The 20,704-nt window shown below is 38.3% G+C and overlaps 1 protein-coding gene and 1 long non-coding RNA gene across 7 annotated transcripts in view; one reads left to right on the top strand and one right to left on the bottom strand.

Moving 5' to 3' along the window:
* The window catches only part of LOC109064079 (neural cell adhesion molecule L1-like), a 56,346-nt gene that overhangs the window by 3,273 nt on the left and 32,369 nt on the right, over window positions 1–20,704 (bottom strand). For 2 of the 4 annotated variants that reach the window (XM_042713306.1, XM_042713309.1), the window contains 23 exons: window positions 15,420–15,542; window positions 15,153–15,323; window positions 14,029–14,143; window positions 13,767–13,951; window positions 13,448–13,579; window positions 12,642–12,785; window positions 12,290–12,401; window positions 11,885–12,045; window positions 11,396–11,555; window positions 11,179–11,303; window positions 10,839–10,940; window positions 10,471–10,668; window positions 10,199–10,269; window positions 9,084–9,309; window positions 8,823–8,938; window positions 8,505–8,730; window positions 8,297–8,419; window positions 6,935–7,105; window positions 1,962–2,075; window positions 1,240–1,389; window positions 305–436; window positions 135–207; window positions 23–34 (listed from right to left, as the gene is read on the bottom strand). In XM_042713306.1, the coding sequence (XP_042569240.1) occupies window positions 23–34; window positions 135–207; window positions 305–436; window positions 1,240–1,389; window positions 1,962–2,075; window positions 6,935–7,105; window positions 8,297–8,419; window positions 8,505–8,730; window positions 8,823–8,938; window positions 9,084–9,309; window positions 10,199–10,269; window positions 10,471–10,668; window positions 10,839–10,940; window positions 11,179–11,303; window positions 11,396–11,555; window positions 11,885–12,045; window positions 12,290–12,401; window positions 12,642–12,785; window positions 13,448–13,579; window positions 13,767–13,951; window positions 14,029–14,143; window positions 15,153–15,323; window positions 15,420–15,542 (3,142 nt within the window). The remainder of the gene's footprint in view (window positions 1–22; window positions 35–134; window positions 208–304; window positions 437–1,239; window positions 1,390–1,961; window positions 2,076–6,934; window positions 7,106–8,296; window positions 8,420–8,504; window positions 8,731–8,822; window positions 8,939–9,083; window positions 9,310–10,198; window positions 10,270–10,470; window positions 10,669–10,838; window positions 10,941–11,178; window positions 11,304–11,395; window positions 11,556–11,884; window positions 12,046–12,289; window positions 12,402–12,641; window positions 12,786–13,447; window positions 13,580–13,766; window positions 13,952–14,028; window positions 14,144–15,152; window positions 15,324–15,419; window positions 15,543–20,704) is intronic. The other 2 variants (XM_042713307.1, XM_042713308.1) reach the window with 2 other exon arrangements.
* On the top strand, window positions 3,887–6,403 carry LOC109064107. 3 transcript variants are annotated; one of them, XR_006153323.1, is made up of 4 exons: window positions 3,898–4,219; window positions 4,512–4,573; window positions 4,915–5,373; window positions 5,521–6,403. It is a non-coding gene; the product is annotated as an uncharacterized LOC109064107 (long non-coding RNA). The 3 variants fall into 3 exon arrangements; XR_006153324.1 differs by having other exon boundaries at window positions 3,919–3,961; window positions 4,110–4,219; window positions 4,512–5,373; window positions 5,521–6,402; XR_006153325.1 differs by having other exon boundaries at window positions 3,887–4,219; window positions 4,512–5,373; window positions 5,521–6,402.

The raw sequence follows: 20,704 nt of genomic DNA, 5'->3' as shown, positions 1-20,704 counted from the left end.
ACAATGCCACTGCAAAGAATACCTCTCCAGCGATCTGCAAATCATTAGGAAGAGCATTTAGGAGAGAAAAGAAGAGCATAAGAAATAGGGAAATGAAATTTATGCAATAATCTGTCTAACAAACGTCACCACACCTGTACTCTCCAAAAGCCTCATTATTCATTGGCCGAACTTCAGAATCTATCTGGCCTTCTTCTTTTTCTTTGACTGTGGGAAGAATACACTTTGTTAATACTGTCAAGGGATTAACAACACTAAGGGTGGTTAAATAGATTAGAATTATGTGTGACAGTGCTTCTTGTACCTGAATATTTTCCACCTTTGCTTCGTTTTATGAAGCACAGAATGAGCAGTACCAGCAGCAACAGCACGAGGGCGCTGATGAGTCCAATGAACCAGCTCTCAGTCACAAACCCTTGACTTATCTCCATGACTTCTGAAGTGAGGAAAATTGTGTATGATTATTATTATTATTATTTAAGGGAAAGAATGGAAATGCTATCATTATTTACTTACTTTAATAATGTTACAAACCTAAACTACCTTTCAAATGTTTGGGGTCTGTAAGATTTCTTTTAATCAATACTTTTATTAAGCAATGATGCATAAATTAATCAAAAGTGACTGTAAAGACATTTATAATGTACAAAAAAAAGATTTTGATTTCAAATAATTGTTATTCTTTAAACATTTCTATTAATTAAAGAATCTTGGATAATCGAAGAATCCTGTCATCGAAGAATCCTGCAAAATGTATTTTGGTTTCAATGATAATACAAATAAGAAATGTTTCATGAGCACTTTATTATTAGAATGATTTCTGAAGGATTTTGTGACTGGAAGACTAAAGTAATGGCTGCTGAAAATTCAGGTTTTTAATAAATTTCATTTTAAAATACATTACAATACAAAACAGTTCTTTTAAATTGTAATAATATTTCACTATATCACTGTTTTACTGTGTTTTTGATCAAATAAATGCAGCATCTCAAAGTATAAGAGACATATTCCAGAAATAAAAAATATACTGACAGCAAACTTTTGAATGATAGTGTATATGACCTTCATTCTTACAATGGAAAAAAAAAAAAAAATTGGAAGATACTATGAGCATCACAATGGAAATGGAAAAATTGAAAATATTACACCGATGTCTTCTTTTAAATTTCTTCTGTCATGTAACTAGAACATCAGATCAATTTATTATAAAAAGCATTAAGAGAGCTGTTTTGTGATTACTTGCTCCTGCTGTCTGGATCTCATCCTCCCATAAAGTTTTGTTTTTTAAGTCAATCTTCAGGCGGTACTCGGACCCGGACTGGAGCCCTTGCAGCGTGTAAAAAGACTGAGAGCTGTTCACTCTCTCAGAGCGCTTCCATGTGCCTTTGCCTGGACAAATACACACAATACAACACAAATCAAAACACACTCGTTTTTATTCTCTCTCAGTAACTGAAAAAGTAGAGGCACTAACTAACATTAGACTTAATAAGGTAACTAGACTTAATAAAGCTGCTTCTTCCTATTTTGCTATTCAACGAATTTGTGTAATTGTGGTTTTAATTGGTGTAATTATGGTTATAATTAATAACTCCCAATCGAAGGGTTGTGAGTTCGAGTCTCGGGCCGGCAGGAATTTTGGGGGGGGGGGAGTGCATGTACAGTTCTCTCTCCACCTTCAATACCATGACTTAGGTGCCCTTGAGCAAGGCATCGAACCCCCAACTGCTCCCCCGGGCGCCGCAGCATAAAAATGGCTGCCCACTGCTCCGGGTGTGTGTTCACAGTGTGTGTGTGTGTTCACTGCTCTGTGTGTGTGCACTTCGGGATGGGTTAAATGCAGAGCACGAATTCTGAGTATGGGTCACCATACTTGGCTGAATGTCACGTCACTTTCACTTTCACTTTCATTAGTTTTTTTTTAATCATTCTCAATCACGTCCTGTCCATATGGCACGTACCATCTTTTTTCAGGTAATGAATAAAGAATCCCACGTTCCTCTGTCTTTCTTTCGATACCCATGTCAGGTTGACTGATGTCTCTCCAGTCGATAAACTAATGTTGGAGGGCGGACCTGATCACACACACACAAAAGTGAGACTTAGACACCCTTAATATGGAGTGAGAATCATGCCAAAACCTCACACACACACAAAACGTGTTTTACTCACACCCAACGATTCATAAACAAACTCAGTGTGGTTTGCAAATACAAAACATCACTCACAAACTAACGCATTTTGTTCTGCAAAAAAAAAAAAAAAAAAAAAAAACGTACCTATCAAACAAATACAGTATGTTTTACATACACAAAGAAATGTATTTCTTCAATGACAAAAATATCCTCCAAGTACAAACTAAAATCTTTCAAGTACAAAACAAAATCCTACAAGTACAAAACAAAATCCTACAAGTACGAAAAACTGTCACACAAATGCCTTCAGATCCACACTAGAGCTTAGATTCTCTGCCCGAGCCTGAGCCCGGACTCGACCCGACGATATTTCCTGCCACCGTCCTCGGGCCAGGTCGGGTCGGGCCCTTGATAAAGCACGTCCCGTGTCACGCGCAGCGTCTCATCCACTCGCACTCGCGGTCTCGCACGCGTGACGCATCACACCTGCTGTGCGTGCTGTACTATTCAGTAGCTTAAGTGCAACATGGAGCTTGAAGAAGCAAAGAAAAAAATTTAAACAGGAGAATTAACTTTGAGCAAGTTTGGAGGAAAATCGGAGGTATGGAATCATTTTAAACTAGTCGAGGGGAGTGACAACATATGTGTTGGCTTTGTCTCGTGCATTAAATGCGGCATTGCTGCTCGCCTATGGTCTTAGGCCATCATTTTCTGTGTTCATCATCGTTCACGGTTTATTTTTTATTTTATTTTTTTTACGTTTCTTCATTCGGAATTTCAGATCCATTTACGATCCATTCAGTTATTTCTGAATAAACAAACAACGCAGTTTACATGCTTCTTCCTTGTCGTATTATTCATTAAGATAATAGTTAATGAATGCACAATTATGAACTTGATAAATGTTACAGATATGTTTTACTATGCACAAACAAATGCTTTTCAACTTACATGTGCAAAATTCAGAATTAAATGAATGTGCTGCAATTTGTACAAAAAGAGAGTCTGTAGTAGCCTACGTGTTTTAGCCATTAAATAAACACATTTAGTTTCAAGTTTGTTAAGTTTTGTTTTAAAGAAAGATTTTCTTAAAAGTTAATTTTGTTTAGTATAAATTGTATCTTAATTTTAATACATTTTTCATCAACCAATTGCCTGGATTTAATACATAAAAAGCAATATAGCAGACAATATAATAATGACATATAGGCGCCGGCACGCCGCGGTCACACTTACACCATTTGAAACTCACCGAATTTACAAATGCACATCTTGCTTGTTGCTCACACACATATTATGTTGAAATAACAATATGTTGAAGTAACAGTATTAATAATAATTAATCTTTAAGAATATTTGATTGAATGCTGAATGTTGTGCTTGTTCAATTTAATAAAATGAAAACTTTAATTATGATAATTAAAATAATTGAATATTTAATATTGAGTGGCCAATTTTTGCTCATTTATTAATATTATTTATATAATATATATATAACTGCGCAGCTCCCCCTGTAGCCTAAATGATCTAGCACAGCAGCACCTGCGTTAAAAAAAAACATCTGGCGCCGCCCCTGGTTATAGCGGCCCACATATTAAAAGGGCTCATAATTAGAGTGAAGGTGTCGGGGCCGGGCCGGGCTCGGACACAACGTGCTCGGGTAGGGTCGGGCTTGATTTGTTGGGCCCGATCTAAGCTCTACTCCGGGTAGGGTTTTATTTTTTTATGTAATTCGCACTGTTACCGACTTGCTTGGCGCCGCCACGGACATGGAAAGAGAAGAGAAGAAGAAACGCTAGTGTGGGGGACGTTTGAGCGGCCAACAGGTGAGTTTGCAGTCGTTGCTGGTGAAAAATCAGTTTGAAGGGGTTGTTATTCGTTATAATAACCGCCTCGCTATACATTATCCTTTACATATCACTCTACCCACGACAGACATTTCTGGAGTTTAGTTAATATTTGATTTTTCACCAGCAACGACTGCAAACTCACCTGTTGGCCACTCATTGTGTTCAAAACCATAGACATCATACAGGATCATATATGACCATCGCAAGTAGGGCTCGGGGGATTACTTTTCACAAGTAAGATTTAACATTACTATCGTACTATTGGTTGTATTTTGTCCTTAAATCCAGAGAATTGAGAAGGAGCAAGGATCTTTGATAGTACTGTACTGAAATCATAGCTAGCTAACGTTAGCTAGGCTATGTATGTATCTCCCTCAACTCAGGTGTTTTCCACATAACTTACTATTCAGATCAGAAAGAAGTTCGAAAGCACGTGTTAGATGCACGAAAGTTACTTGTAGCGTTAGGTAACTGCTTCCGTTTTGTTTGTGCCTGAATTGTCTTTTTTTATTGGTGTGTTTTTCAGGTCCAAGATTCTTTTAAATTGTATGTATTGCACATCAACTTTATGCAGGTGTCAGAAAGATGGTATGTAACTATGTTCTCTTGTTTAAATGTTTTTTTTTTTTAATGCAGTTTTGTTTCTGTTGGAATTATCTTGTATTCAGTGTGTTTCAAGTACTAGATGTTTCTAAATGGCATGTATTACACAACATCAAGTACATGTAGGATAGGATAGATCATAATGGTAGGTAATGCATGTGTTGTTTTGCAATTACATTGTTCCATTGTCTACAAGTATACTATATAGTTAAACAAGAAACTGATCCCATTCCTAGTATATCCACCCTGCTAGCTGTTTCACATGGTGCTTTCTTGGGGTGTCTTCTTTCGTCATGATCAGAGTAATACAACTTTTTCTTTTGGAGGTACTTGTCGATCATTGAATTTGTCATCAATGTCGACATGTTGATGCTGATGATTCCTGAACTGCTCCAAGTTCAGCAGTAGCAGCAGTTCAGTCTGATGGTTCGGTGTGGTGTCTCACCTGGTGAGACAGGCAATGTGGCAGCACAAGATCACACTGTGTCCCTGTCTGCTGTGGAGATGTCCTCTGATGAAACTGCTGAAGAGCACCCATCTCCATTCGCCAACATTTCAGCCCTTGTGTGTGACCACAGTTATCTCCTCACTCGGTGTGGTGGAAAATGCTCTGGTCTACATAGTAGGGTTTGTAGTCAGGCAGATTCTTCGAAAGCGGTCCTGTGATGTGTGCCGTGCAAGCTTGGTCAGAGATGCTAGACCAGGATCATTTGACAATAGCTACCACCTTCTAGCCCTGAAAAACCAACGGAGGCCTAGTGATTCCATCACAAGGCACAGTGAAGGTGTGATTCTATTATCTTATTTTTTTAAATCTTTTAATCTTTGTATATTAAGGTTGCTTTGTTCTTATTTTCTCTGTTCTGTAAAGTGTATTTGAGTATTGTGTAAAGCGCTATATAAATATGTATTATTTTTATTATTATTATAAGGTGCTGAGAGCTGCAGAGAGGGTGATCCGCCAGGCTTCAGCAATACAAGCTCCTAAGGTGTCAACAGTCCCACACATTGTGTGGGAGGAGATTGGGACAGAGGATGTTTTTTCTTCTTGTGGAGCACATTGAGGAGACCCAGTTTGGCATTGACAACCATCAGTCTGATTTGTTGTCATTGGTTGTGTCTGTGTTTCTAAAGATAAGGCTCCATCATGTTGCCAAACTCTCTTGAACTACAGAAAGGGAGCACGAGAAAGAAGCTCTGCAAAACGGTCCTCTTTCAGGGGTTTGTGTGTGTGTGTGTGTGTGTGTGTGTGAGAGAGAGAGAAAAGAGTGTGTGTGTGTGTGAGAGTGTGAGAGAGAGAGAATGTCACAAATCATTATAAATTGTTTCTTCAGTTTATTAAAATATCTTATTTTACTGCAACTATCTGTTTCTGCTTCTTTATCATATTTATAGTGTGTGATTTATAAATTACCTTATATCCTACATCACATATTTTGATTTTGGACATCTGGTCACTTTATCTTATATCAGAATATCACATAACTCTTAAGCCTACTATGAGTATTAAAATACGCTGAACCATGTGTCCTGTATCATAGCTACATGAATGACCTTTGCAGCAAAAAAAAAAACAGCGTCAGTGTCAGTTAGGTATTCAGTGAGATATGATTAATTAAATGCGCTGACAGCTCATTGCACCTGGCAAACAAGTTACACTGAGTGGAGCTGGCGCCCGATCCAAGATGGATATATATGATTTCTATGTTCGAAACGTCCCCCACACTAGCGTTTCTTCTTCTCTTCTCTTTCCATGTCCGTGGCGGCGCCAAGCAAGTCGGTGTGTGAATTACATGACAGTTTACTAGCATGCATGTGGATCTGGAGAATTAGTGCCTAAAGTTTTTCGTACTTGTAGGATTTTGTTTTGTACTTGAAGGATTTTGTTTTGTACTTGAAGGGGTTTTTTTGTACTTGAAGGATTTTAGTTTGTACTTGGAGGATATTTTTGTCATTGAAGAAATACATTTCTTTGTATATGTAAAACATACTGTATTTGTTTGATAAGTACGTTTTTTATTTGCAGAACAGAATGCATTAGTTTGTAAGTGATGTTTTGTATTTGCAAACCACACTGAGTTTGTTTGTGAATCGTTGGGTGTGAGGTTCTGGCATGATTCTCACTCTATACCTTTAAATCTGGATGATTGTTCGTTACACAAACTCATTTGTCCAAATATAATTCAAATTGGCCGTGATTATGTCACATTTTCTTTTAGTTTCAGTGTGGACACATAAATTACTTCGCTGGAAGTGTGTTGCATCATGTCTGGTTAGGACAAAGTGTCTGTGAAAACATTTCATATATTGTGTAGATTTAATTTTGAGATCAGTAAAATGTTGGACCTCCATCCAGAGTTGTAGCTCCCTCCCTGATGATTGGCAGTCCTTCTCCCTTAGCAGTGTAGCCTCGCAGGTAGAATCGGTAACGGCTATGAGGATCCAGCTTTAAGCTGAAGTGAGACACGACGTGGTCACTAATCTCAATCATTTGCATGGGACTGTCTTCTTTATCAACTGCAGAGAAATGAGGGGAAAAAGAGACAATAGACATGTCAAAAATATTATTTTGAACATTGTTTAGTGGTTTTTAAAATAGTTGTTTTAAAATGTTAACCATCAAGCACTATCTTTGCAGTTGCTATACTGCAGGGTTCCTAAAATCCGTTCTTGGAGGGCCATTGGCCTGCAGAGTTTTGCTCAAAACTTGATCATACTCACTTAACTGTGATTTTCTAGGGATCCTGAAGACCTTGATTAGCTTGCTCAGGTATATTTGATTAGGGTTGGAGCTAAACTCTGCAGGGCATTGGCCCTCCAGGGCAAGATTTGAGAAACCCTGCTGTAGTGTTTTGAATGCTTTTCTGATGCTTAAAGGGGTCATCGGATGCCCATTTTACACAAGTTGATATAATTCTTTAGGGTCTTAATGAAAAGTCTGTAACATAGTTTGGTCAAAATTTCTCAATGGTAGTGTAAAAAACACCTTTTTACCCAGTCAAAGACAGCTCTTTTCAGAGCAAGCCATTTTGTAGCATTTTCCTTTAAATGTTAATGAGCTCTGCTGACCCCGTCCCTCTCTCCCGAGCCGCTCTCAGAGAGACTGTTTGCTTTAGCTGCATTCATCGTGAACCTTGCTAATTAGCACATTATTAGGAAAGGCGATTTGCAAAAATTCATTAAAAAAAACTTTTTCTGTAGGTGAAGCTGGACCACAAATGATTTGCGCGAAGATAGACGCATTTAGGTAGATCAGGGGTGCATTCCCTTCAAAAACAAAAGTAACCCACTGCGTCTTCAGTGGCTCAGATTTCGGGAGTGAATGACAACTGCTCAAAAGTCTGGCGGTGAAACAATGGCAGACTGATGGCAGCTCACTCAGGGAGGGTCTAAGGTAAGAGGCCAGTCCAATCTGTGCTGAAACACTTCTGTCAATCAAACTATTGTGGGAGTGGCCTGTCTTTGTGATGTCACAAAGACAGGCATCTGAGATCGGCTCGATTTAAGAAAGGGGTAAAGATTTTAGTAGATTAAAAAAAAAACAGTGGGTGGATTTTTATCATTATAGGGTTGTTGTGTACACACACTGCCAACACACATTTCAGTTCAAACAACTTGTAAAAGTGCATGTAGCATCCAATGACCCCTTTAATGTTCACTGCTTCTAAAACTCCTGATGAGAATCAATTAGGCTGTTGGTCAATGCACCTTGTTGATACTTTAACGTGTATCCTTTCAAGACACCGTTCGGCTGGGTGGGTGGAGTCCAGTGCAGTGTCATTTCTGTCTCCGATGGGCTATCCAGCAGTAAAGATGACGGAGGACCAGGTACTGGAAAAAAATGGATGACAGGATTTAAATCCCTCATCTTTCTTCATCTATTTTTACTTTTTGTCTCTCAGTCTTTTATTTTTACCTCCTTCTGGAGTGTGGAAAGTGAGGGGGTCAGACTGGGGACCTTCTCCTTTATTGTTGAAAACACTCACAGACAGTCCGTAATGGGAGTAGGGCTGCAGGTCTCCCAGAACCTTCCTCTCCTCATTACTGTCTGTTATCAAAAAAGAGATGTTGCTTGGCTTCCCCTCCCATAAACGCTCCTGTCTGAGGTGTCTGCTTTCTGGACCATAGTGCATCAGATAAATCTATAGGATGGATAGTACAAAAATTGGCAGAGATATTTTACATCTAACATTTTTCAGTTTTTGGCTGAGCTTAGCACAGTACAGTATATTACCTTGTAACCCTGCAGACGACCTCTCACAGTTTCTCTGTTTATGGGCGCCCACTTCACTACAACTGTAGTGCTGTTGATCAAAGCCACTCCCACATCCATAGGGGCCTCAATTGGGTCTGACAGGAAGAAAAAGCACATTAGGATTAACGTTTAACTAAATTCATTGTTAAATTGGGGTGAATTGAGATGCATAACCTTACAGGAAGATGTCAGGAAAAGGGCTCACAAGAGCAGTAAAAATATCAAACATGACAAACTCACAGTCCTCTCCAGAGTATCCAATGGTGGATTTGGGCTCCGGACCTTCTCCCATCTCATTAACAGCTTGCACTTTAATGTCAAAGGCAGAGAAGTTGCCCACATCTGTGACGGTGAAGGGTGGAGAGGTCATGAATTTTGTGTGCCAGGATGGACCGCTGCCCAAAACTTTCCTCCACATCACTTTATAGCGAAAACCTGGGCCGTTGAAACTATGTCTGTCCATTTCCTGCAAGAACACAGATTCAGTTTTGAGCCAAACTGTATTTTTCTGTAAACAATGAGAATTTCGAACATTGACAATAGTGACTTACATAGTAGGGAAACTGACTTTTTAGTCAGTTTATTTACATGAACTGTTCAAATGAACCATTTCACTAAAATGAATCAGACCTTCCATCACTGCATATGAGTGAGATGACTGTGAAATGCCTTTTCTAACACTACATATGAGAGAGAGAGGAACATTTAGGATGAACTGATTCACTTGAACAAATCTGACTTTCCAACATTAACAACATATGAGAGAGGACTGTTTAAAATCAACTAATTTACTAGAATGAACTGTAATTGAAACATACTGCATGCAAGAGAGAGGACAGTTTTAGGATGAACCGATTCACTAAAATGATTCAGAATTTTGTATCACTACAACTGAGAGAGAGGTCAGTTTAAGATGAACTGATTCGCAGACTTTTTTTACACTATATATGAGAGAAGGGACTGTATAGGATGAACCAATTCACTAGAATAAATCAGACCTGACAATGCTACATACAACAAATGTGAGCATGTGTAGTTGTATTAAAAACATTTTCAAACATGTTAAAAATGCTACGCCACTACTCATCTTACCAAAAATATATTTAGTAGTATCAATACTTTTTAGTTAGGTACTTTCTAACACTGCTTACAATATGATGGAATATAAAGTCATATGGGCTCCTTTTGGAATTTTTTTTGTTATCTCCTATTTCCTGTTTACTTTTTTTCTCCTGTTTACAATATCTTTTGTTCCATGGGAAAAAAAAATCATACAGGTTTGGAACGACATGAGGATGAATACATTCTAACAGAATCATTTCTGTTATATTTAAATGTTGAATTGTGCAACGCACCTTCCATGTGATGACAAGGTTGCCTGGGTCGATGGAATCACTGCGCACTCCTTCAGGGTTACTGTCTGGAGCTGTAGAGGACAAATCCTAATTTAGTGCCAAGTTGTTCTAACATGGCAATAAAACTGTCACTTCACATCAGCCACATGCTGAGAGAAGATACAAACACAAATCCAAAGTGTCATGCAATGATTCAAGAGACAAAACAAATGCATCACAGTGTAGCATTACAAGTCTTTTCTGTTTTAAGTCTATGTAAACATGTTACTTACGAGCAGCCGGTGTGGAAAAGACATCTGTGTACATGCTCGGGTCACTCTTGCCGATGTCATTGATGGCGATGACTCGGAAACGGTAGGAAAGGAAGGGCTTCAGGGAAAGGGTAGCTCGCTGATTGGTGCCTGGCACACGGCTTAGCTCCTCCCATTCTTTTCTTTCATATTCAGTCTCCTCAAACTCAATCAAATACTCTAGATACATAAAAACGTACATATACACATAGAACAGGAGGAAATGTCATTTCAACATTTGACATTTAAAGGGGAAAAAAATCAATAAGCATTACAAAAAAATTAACATGCATCTAATACTGACTGCATACACTTAAACTGTTGCCTAAACAGGAAAACGTTTACGGTACCTAGCACAGGGCTGTTGTGATGATCTCCAGGTGTCCAGCTGAGAGTCACACTGCGATCTTTAGGTTCTGTCATCTGTATTTGTGTAGGAGAGTCTGGTCGGTCTGGTGAATGAGGGTTGACAAAGAGGACAGGAGGTAAGATGCTAGTAAAAACAAGGCATCTATGGTTTCAAAGGTTATTTCTTGAATATGCCTACAGCAAAACATGTCCTTTTGTCCTTTCTGTAGGTCACATTATCATACAACATGCAATATACACATACAGCTATATAGATCCAGACACATAAAAGGGTTTAGAAATGGCCATATTAGAGAACAGGCAGATTATAAAGTTACCTACCAACGATAGTGATGGAGCCACTCGCTTCAGCCATATCCAGAGTGGTAATGACTTCACAGGTGTAAATCCCTTCATCCTCTTCCTTGACCTCAGGTATTATAAGGGTGGATTCGTCTATCATGTACCTAAGACATTTATGGTTAATAACGTTCATGAGATCATGTTATACAGCTTATTTGAAGTATTCTGAAGGAACAATGAAGGTATAAAAACATACTTGTCAGAATCAGAGGATTCAGTGAGCTTCTGTCCGTTCTTCCTCCACTGGACTTGAGGGGTGTACTGCCTGGAGTCCACCTGGTACTCGCAGGTGAGGGTAGCGGGCTTCCCCCGCTGGATTCGCAGAGCCAATGGAGGTTTCACAATAACTGTCTTATCTGAGAGACAGAATTTCTATTTGTATAAAATATCTTAATTTTAAGTGAAAAGATTTTCTTTATATTTTTTTTGTCTTGTGTTTCAGTAAATATATATAAATTAAAAAAATCCACAAGATTATGTAAGACAATAAGAGACTTTATCCATTTTCCTTGTTGTAATAAAAGTCTCTATACACATAATATTAGTATTTAATAATATTTTGAATAATATTTGTCACTTGTATGTGGACATTAGAACACAAAAAGAGCCAAAATTAACATGAACAAAATAAATTATCCTAAAAGCCTGAAATGGAGCCTTTTTTAAAATATGGTGTGGAACTTACTGAGTACATCCAGCTCAGCAGTGATGGTGATTTTACTGTTGCTAACAGTGCAGGTGTACTGGCCGCTGTCATTGAGAGAGGCGTTACTGATCTGTAGAGAGCCATCGGGTAACTGGCTCATCCTTGGGTTGGCTACAAGAGCACCCCAGGTCTCACCCTCCCTGTGAACGCACAGAATATTCATTTTAGCCTGTTCAAATGGTAGCAGTGTGCCAAAAGAACACTGTGTTTTTTCCCCGAAATGTTGATTATTGAGTATGATTTTTAGTATGATTTTGCCCAACAGACTCCCCACAAAGCAGCTACCCCCCACACCCCCCACACTACACCAATAATCAGGACAGCTGTCCGGAGCAGTTCTGGCATGTGAGGAAGGGACACCCCACAGGATAGAGTCTGTCTCACCATGTGACATTGGGCTGAGGAGAGCCAAAGGTCTCACAAGCCATCTCAGTCGTCTGTCCCTCTGCCACAGAGTACATGAGACCATCTTCTGTCAGAATCTGGGGAGGCAGTTCTAAAGAAACAAAATAAAAACATTAGAAAATGTATTTAGTTTTTAGAATTCTCAGAACCAAAAGAATTGTGATTGGCTATGCAGTTATGTTCAGGGTGATTGGTAGCTATGCTGTTGCTAAGGTGTTCTGAGTGGTTGTTAGCATGTCACTATGTGGTTGCTAGGGTAGTTTACAAATTCTGGTCCCTGTATTTTGCCTTAGCAAGCACCAACAGAAAAATAGCTTTTTAATTCCCTTACCTATAACATAGACGTAGGCATTGATGAGGATAGATCCATGCTTATTGACTGCTTTGCACTGATAGACTGCAGTGTCACTAAGTTCCACATTCTTCAGAGTGAGAACGCCATGTTTCAAGCTGCGTTTGGGGTCTGGGTCAATATCTATGCAAAAAGACACCTCAATATGTCAATATCTCAATACAAGACCATATACCAATGTCTCAAACAAAGATTATTCTACATATACAAGCAAAATATACAGTAACGTTACAGTTCACCCAAAAATGAACATTTTGTCAATTTATTCCCCTTCATTTCTTCTGTTGAACACGGAAGATGATGTTTTGAAGAATACTAGTAATCAAAAAGTTGCTGGTAGCCATTGACTTTCATAGTATTTTTTCCCCTACTATTAAAGTCAATGGCTTCCAGCAAATATCTTCTTTTGTGTTCAACAGAAGAAAGAAATTCATGCAAGTTTGGAACAACATGAGGGTGACTAGATGAAAAAAAGAAACATTTTTGGTGACATATCCCTTTAAGCCAGTGATTCCAATTTTTTTTCTCAGCTGAAGCCCTTATATATATTTATTTTAAGTATCTCCTGAGATTTTAAATTAATATTCAATAATTTAACAACACATTCATATGGTATGTTCGCATGACATGCAGGAAAACAAATATATTTTTTAGTAACTACTTCTTTTTGCAATTTCACAGTTTTGTGATTTTATTAATTAGATTTGCATCAAATCTCAAAATCAAAACCTAGTGTGGGAAACCCCACATTAAGAAATGGAATGTGTCTTGACTGAAACAATTACCAGTAAGAAGATTGCCATTGATGCTCCAGGTGACATCAGGGCTGGGAATACCATCAGCCTTACAGTCCAGTTTGACCGTATCTCCCGGGGCGTACAGTTGGCTCTTTGGTTTTTTAATCCAATATGGGGCAGCTATACCACCACAAAACACAAACAACTAATCATGAAAGGTCTCAGCCAACAATTATATGCAACCTTCCAAAAGGGAGGTGAGGTAGGTAGTCAATAGTTTAATCATACTCCCATTGATTTTCTCAAGTTCACACCCTAAATCTAAATCTGGAAAGGATGTAATCTGGCAGTGTGAAGCATACAGTACCTTCCACAGTGATGCTGTAGGTGTGAGTGATCATGCCTTGCAGATTTGTGGCAGTACACTGGTACTCGCCGCTGTCAGACTCTGAGATATTCTTAAAGCGCAGAACTCGATCATAACTATCTTTAGATGTGCGGGACTCTGACAGGACTCCATCCTTCCTGATCCACTGGATTTTGGGAGAGGGCCTAGTAAGTGAGAGAACAGGATGTAAACACACGGGACACTTTTTAACGAAGTAACTCTCAGAGCAGGTTTGACTTACAGGCCCTGAACAATGCACTCCAGCTCCAGGTTTTGGCCGCTGAGCACCAGATAAGAGCTGTGGGAGCCAGTGGGTCGCATCATTTGTGGCCTTCTGTTACGCACTACTGAGTTAGCTACAGATACAGACAAAGACAGAATTATTGAGGGAAATGAGGAAAGAGCATCATAAACAATTACAGCTGCAGTAAGTGTGTGTTCACACAGGACTAAGACTGGGCAAAACAGCTTAATATCTATTTTTCAGACAAACAATGAAAAATGAAAGATTATTGGATGGATGGAACAAAAGAAACAACGGATAGATGGACAGATGCATGGATGGATGGACAGCACAAACAAAATGATGGATGGACAGACAAATAGATAGATGGATGAATGGACAGAATAAAAGAAATGATGAACAGATGGACAGACAGAACAAAATAAATGGATGGATGGTGGAACAAAAGAAATGATGGATGGACAGACAGACAAAACAAAAGAAATGGATGGAACAAAAGAAATGATGGATGGATGGATGTATTGATGGATAGAGGGATAAAACAAAATAAATGATGGATGGATGGACAGTTACAGCTGCAGTAAGTAGGTGCACGATGAATGGATGGATGGAACAAAAGAAATGATGGATGGATGGATGGATGGATGGATGATGGAACAAAAGAAATGATGGATGGTTGAATGGATGGATGGATGGAACAAAAGAAATGATGGATGGATGGACAATTACAGCTGCACTAATGGGTGCACAATGGATAGATGGAACACAAAGAAATGATTGATGGATGGATGGATGAATGAATGGATGGATGGATGTAACAAAATAAATGGATGGATGGATGGATGAATGAATGGATAGAACAAAATAAATGATGGATGGATGGATGGATGGATGGAACAAAATAAATGATGGATGGACAATTACAACTGCAGTAAGTGGGTGCATGATGGATGGATCGATGGATGGATGGATGGATGGATGGATAGAACAAAAGAAATGGCTGGATGGACAGAACAAAAGAGATGATAGATAGACAGACAGACAGACAGACAGACGGACGGACAGATAGAAACAGCAAAGGTTGGTCAAGGACAGTCAGCATCCTCTGTCTTGATGCTTACAGGGGACAACAGTGAGTTTGATGGGCTCTTTGAGGACGATGATGCGCGCGCTGGGGAACTGAGTGTTGCAGGTGTAGTCGTCTCGACTGTCTGCCTCAGTCACATGAGAGAAGTACAAGTTTCCATCACGACCCTGAATCACACGATCGTTTTGCTGAATGTGCCGCAACTCTAAAAGAAAAAGATAAAGACACAGATGTATATATGTAGATATTGCTGAGATATGGCTCAAGTTTAACATGGATAACCCAAGATATAAACACTAACTCTTGTCCATCCAGTGGATGACCGGAGCCACAGTGCTGTTAGGAGGATTACAGGGAAGCACCACACTCTCTCCTTCCTCCACCTTCTTCGACACCTTCTTCTCCTTCTGTAGAGTGGGAGTATCTGCAAGAGAACAGAGAATTAATTAAAATTACACTACCGTTTAAAAGTTTTGGATCTTCATAAGATTATTTAATGCTTACAATGGCTGCATCAAAAATACAGTATAACCCTAATACTGTTAAATATCATTACAATTAAAATGTAATTTGTTCCTGTGATGAATTTTCAGCAGCCATTACGCCAGGCTTCAGTGTCACATGACCCTTCAGAAATCATTCTAATATGTTGATTTGGTGCTCAGTGTTAAGCTGCGTTCCAGACATGTTTTTGAGCCCGTAAGTCACGACTTCAAACCACGACTCACGACTTTGTAGCATTCCAGTCAAGTCACGCCAAACTTCCTGAGCGCAAGGACTTGTAGCTAGATTATCAATTTTATTGCAACGTTATATTGTCCTAAAATCTATTTTTCAACGCGTACCACTTGCATAAACACTGCATCCGTAGGCAATATTATCTTTAGGGGCTGCCATTGTCGGAACTGGGAGTACATTGATCTAATACGAGTTCACGGGTGGGAAGTCACGGCCACAGGTTTGACTGCCATTCCAGTGCACTTTCACGGGTAGAAGGTTGGAAAAACATGGGTTACGGGTTGCCTGGAATGCTGCATTATTATCAATGTTGAAAACGGTGGTGCTGCTTAATTTTTTTTTTTTTTTTTTTTTTTTCAGGATTATTTTATGAATAGAAAGTTCAAAAGAACTGCATCACATGATTAGTGTAGTTTCCAAATCTAAAACATAAAAAACTTTCTTGACTTGAAATAAAATAAACTTTAACTGAAGTTAAATAAAATATAAAGAACTAAACTTATTTTATTTCAGCTAGCTGCCATAGCAGCATTTCTCATTTTCATTTAGTTGAATTTTATGTACTAAAATAACTAAAAATAAAACTTATAAAAAATAATAATAATAATAATAAAAGAAATGATGAATGGATGGACAGATAGAACAAAATAAATGGATGGATGGATGGTTAGATGGCTGGATGGATGGGACAAAATAAATAATGGATGGATGGACAGACAGAACAAAAGAAATGGATGGATGGTTGAATGGATGGATGGATTGATGGATGGAACAAAAGAAACGATGGATGGATGGACTGATGGATGAACAGATAGAACAAAAGAAATTATGGATGGATGGATAGATGGATGGACAATTACAGCTGCAGTAAGTGGGTGCACGATGGATGGATGGAACAAAATAAATGATGGATGGATGGAACAAAATAAATTGATATACAAAATAAATAAATAAATACTATAGGCATATAAAAAAAACTTATAAAAAATGGCAACAACAAACAAACAGATAAATTTTGAGATAAAACTTTAGCTATAATTACAAACCCGATTCCAAAAAAGTTGGGACAATGTACAAATTGTGAGTAAAAAAAGGAATGGAATAATTTACAAATCTCATAAACTTATATTTTATTCATAATAGAATATAGATAACATATCAAATGTTGAAAGTGAGACATTTTGAAATGTCATGCCAAATATTGGCTCATTTTGGATTTCATGAGTTACACATTCCAAAAAAGTTGGGACAGGTAGCAATAAGAGGCCGGAAAAGTTAAATGTACATATAGGGAACAGCTGGAGGACCATTTTGCAACTTATTAGGTCAATTGGCAACATGATTGGGTATAAAAAGAGCCTCTCAGAGTGGCAGTGTCTCTCAGAAGTCAAGATGGGCAGAGGATCACCAATTCCCCCAATGCTGCGGCGAAAAATAGTGGATCAATATCAGAAAGGAGTTTCTCAGATAAAAAATTGCAAAGAGCTTGAAGTTATCATCATCTACAGTGCATAATATCATCCAAAGATTCAGAGAATCTGGAACAATCTCTGTGCGTAAGGCTCAAGGCCGGAAAACCATACTGGATGCCCGTGATCTTCTGTACCTTAGACAGCACTGCACCACATACAGGAATGCTACTGTAATGGAAATCACAACATGGGCTCAGGAATATATGTCATCTATGTTGTATTCTGAATAAAATATTGAAATTTGAAACTTCCACATAATTGCATTCTGTTTTTATTCACAATTTGTACTTTTTTGGAATCAGGTTTGTAAAAAGAAAACAGAAAATACAAAATTAAAAACTAACGAAAAAAAAACTAATAAAAAACTATAATATCGCAATGATACAAAAATAACACTGCAGTATTCATTTGAAATAGAAATCTTTTGTTGTCTTTATTTTGATCAATGGAATGTATCCTCACTTAATAAAAGTATTGATTTCTTCTTTTTAAAATTTTTCCTGACTATAACTTTAATTCTTCCCATCCATTTCTAGATTTAAAATTACTGTTTACAACACAATTTAAACAGTAAGTAGTAAGTAGCTAGCAAGCATAGCTGACATTATTCAGAAGATCAGTGTTGGGGAAAGTTACTTTTAAAAGTAATGCATTACAATATTGCGTTATTCCTTAAAAAAAGTAACTAATTACGTTACTTAGTTACTTTTTATGGAAAGTTATGCGTTACATTACTTTTGCGTTACTTTTTAAATATGAGCAGGGCTTGATTGTTTTTAATATAAGAAGTTCTATTTATAGCAAATGTAAAAGCCCTTTCATACCAAAAAGTGTAATGAATAAACCTCAGGCTGAAGGAAAAGTAAATTCATATCTGTACAGTAGAACGCAGGAGAAGAAGGTTCAACACTCTTCAGCAATAAAAAACAATGAAGCATAATTGTTAGTTTATCTAAAGTCATTTTTGCTTATTAGTATGGTTGAACTGGATCATCAAAAGGTCAGCAGCAAAGACACTGGTTAATAAAATGGAATTAGATACATTTGTGTAATTTAACATATTTGCAGGTTTGCGTCATTCTGAGTTTGCATTTCATTGTTTTAATTCATTTTGATGAATACTAAATCTGTTTTTTGCAAGTGGGATGACTTAATACACATTCACATTTAGTACTGAACTACAAGTGCATCTCAATAAATTAGAATGTTGTGGAAAAGTTAATTTATTTCAGTAATTCAACTCAAATTGTGAAACTCGTGTATTATATAAATACAATGCACACAGACTGAAGTAATTTAAGTCTTCGGTTGTTTTAATTGTGATGATTTTGGCTCACATTTAACAAAAAAAAAAAAAACACCAAATCTGAACAAGTTAGAATAAGGTGACATGCCAATCAGCTAATCAACTCAAAACACCTGCAAAGGTTTCCTGAGCCTTCAAAATGGTTCACTAGGCTACACAATCATGGGGAAGACTGCTGATCTGACAGTTGTCCAGAAGACAATCATTGACACCCTTCACAAGGAGGGTAAGCCATAAACATTCATTGCCAAAGAAGCTGGCTGTTCACAGGGTGCTGTATCCAAGCATGTTAACAGAAAGTTGAGTGGAAGGAAAATGTGTGGAAGAAAAAGATGCACAACCAGCCGAGAGAACCGCAGCCTTATGAGGATTGTCAAGCAAAATCGATTCAAGAATTTGAGTGAGCTTCACAAGGAATGGACTTAGGCTGGGCTCAAGGCATCAAGAGCCACCACACCCAGACGTGTCAAGGAATCTGGCTACAGTTGTTGTATTTCTCTTGTTAAGCCACTCCTGAACCACAGACAACGTCAGAGGCATCTTACCTGGGCTAAGGAGAAGAAGAACTGGACTGTTGTCCAGTGGTCCAAAGTCCTCTTTTCAGATGAGAGCAAGTTTTGTATTTCATTTGGAAACCAAGGTCCTAGAGTCTGGAGGAAGGGTGCAGAAGCTCATAGCCCAAGTTGCTTGAAGTCCAGTGTTAAGTTTTCACAGTCTGTGATGATTTGGGGTGCAATGTCATCTGCTGGTGTTGCTCCGTTGTGTTTTTTTTTGGGGTAAGTCACTGCACCCATTTACCAAGACATTTTGGAGCACTTCATGATCCTTCTGCTGACCAGCTTTTTGAAGATCCTGATTTCATTTTCCAGCAGGATTTGGCACCTGCCCACACTGCCAAAAGTTGGTTAAATGACCATGGTGTTGGTGTGCTTGACTGGCCAGCAAACTCACCAGATTTGGTGGCCATAAATAATCTATGGGGTATTGTCAAGAGGAAAATGAGAAACAAGAGACCAAAAAATGCAGATGAGCTGAAGGCCACTGTCAAAGAAACCTGGGCTTCCATACCACCTCAGCAGTGCCACAAACTGATCACCTCCATGCCACGCCAAACTGAGGCAGTAATTAAAGCAAAAGGAGCCCCTACCAAGTATTGAGTACATGCTCAGTAAATGAACATACTTTCTAGAAGGCCAACAATTCACTAAAAATGTTTTTTTTTTTTTTTTATGAAGTATTCTAATTTGTTGAGATAGTGAATTGGTGGGTTTTTGTTAAATGTGAGCCTAAATCATCACAATTAAAAGAACCAAAGACTTACTTCAAAAACTTACTTCAAAAACTACTTCAGTCTGTGTGCACTGAATTTATTTAATACACAAGTTTCACAATTTGAGTTGAATTACTGAAATAAATGAACTTTTCCACGACATTCTAATTTATTGAGATGCAACTGTACAGTGACATCATGTTCACACAACGCCTCTGTACTTCAGATTTTTCCCAATATGGGAACAGTAGAAAACAAAGTAACCTGCATTACTTTTTTGATAAAGTAACTCAGATATTTTCTTGTAAATTAAAAAGTGCGTTCATTTACTAGTTACTTGAAAAAAGTCATCTGATTACGTAACTTGCGTTACTTGTAATGCGTTACCCCCAACACTGCAGAAGATGCCTTAGCTTGAAATCATATGAAATAGGTTTGTGATGATGCGCATATTAATGTGGCCAGCCCCAGCTGCGTGTGGAGTTCATAATACGTGGGCTATTGTTAGCCCCGCTCATGCTGAGTACTCTCACTTCCTGCACATATTAATCCCACGAGTGGCCGTCCCCGCTGACACACTTACACAACTCACACTGGTTTCTCAGGTAACCGTTGTCAGGGAAACTGGTAGAGAGGTCGGGATAGAGTAAAGGAGACAGGTAGATTGCTAGATAGCTAGTCAAAACAATAGTTTTGTTGTTGTTCTTACGTACAAAGTGCCGCTCTGTGTTGTGTTTGATAGCTAATTGGGATGCAATCTGAGATTTTTATTCGATTTTGAACTGCTAGTGTGACTGGCA

This window comes from Cyprinus carpio, chromosome A23 (assembly GCF_018340385.1).
Source record: "Cyprinus carpio isolate SPL01 chromosome A23, ASM1834038v1, whole genome shotgun sequence".
Taxonomy (NCBI): domain Eukaryota; kingdom Metazoa; phylum Chordata; class Actinopteri; order Cypriniformes; family Cyprinidae; genus Cyprinus; species Cyprinus carpio.
The sequence above is the reverse complement of the archived record's forward strand: the minus strand, read 5'-3'. Positions and strand labels throughout refer to the sequence as shown.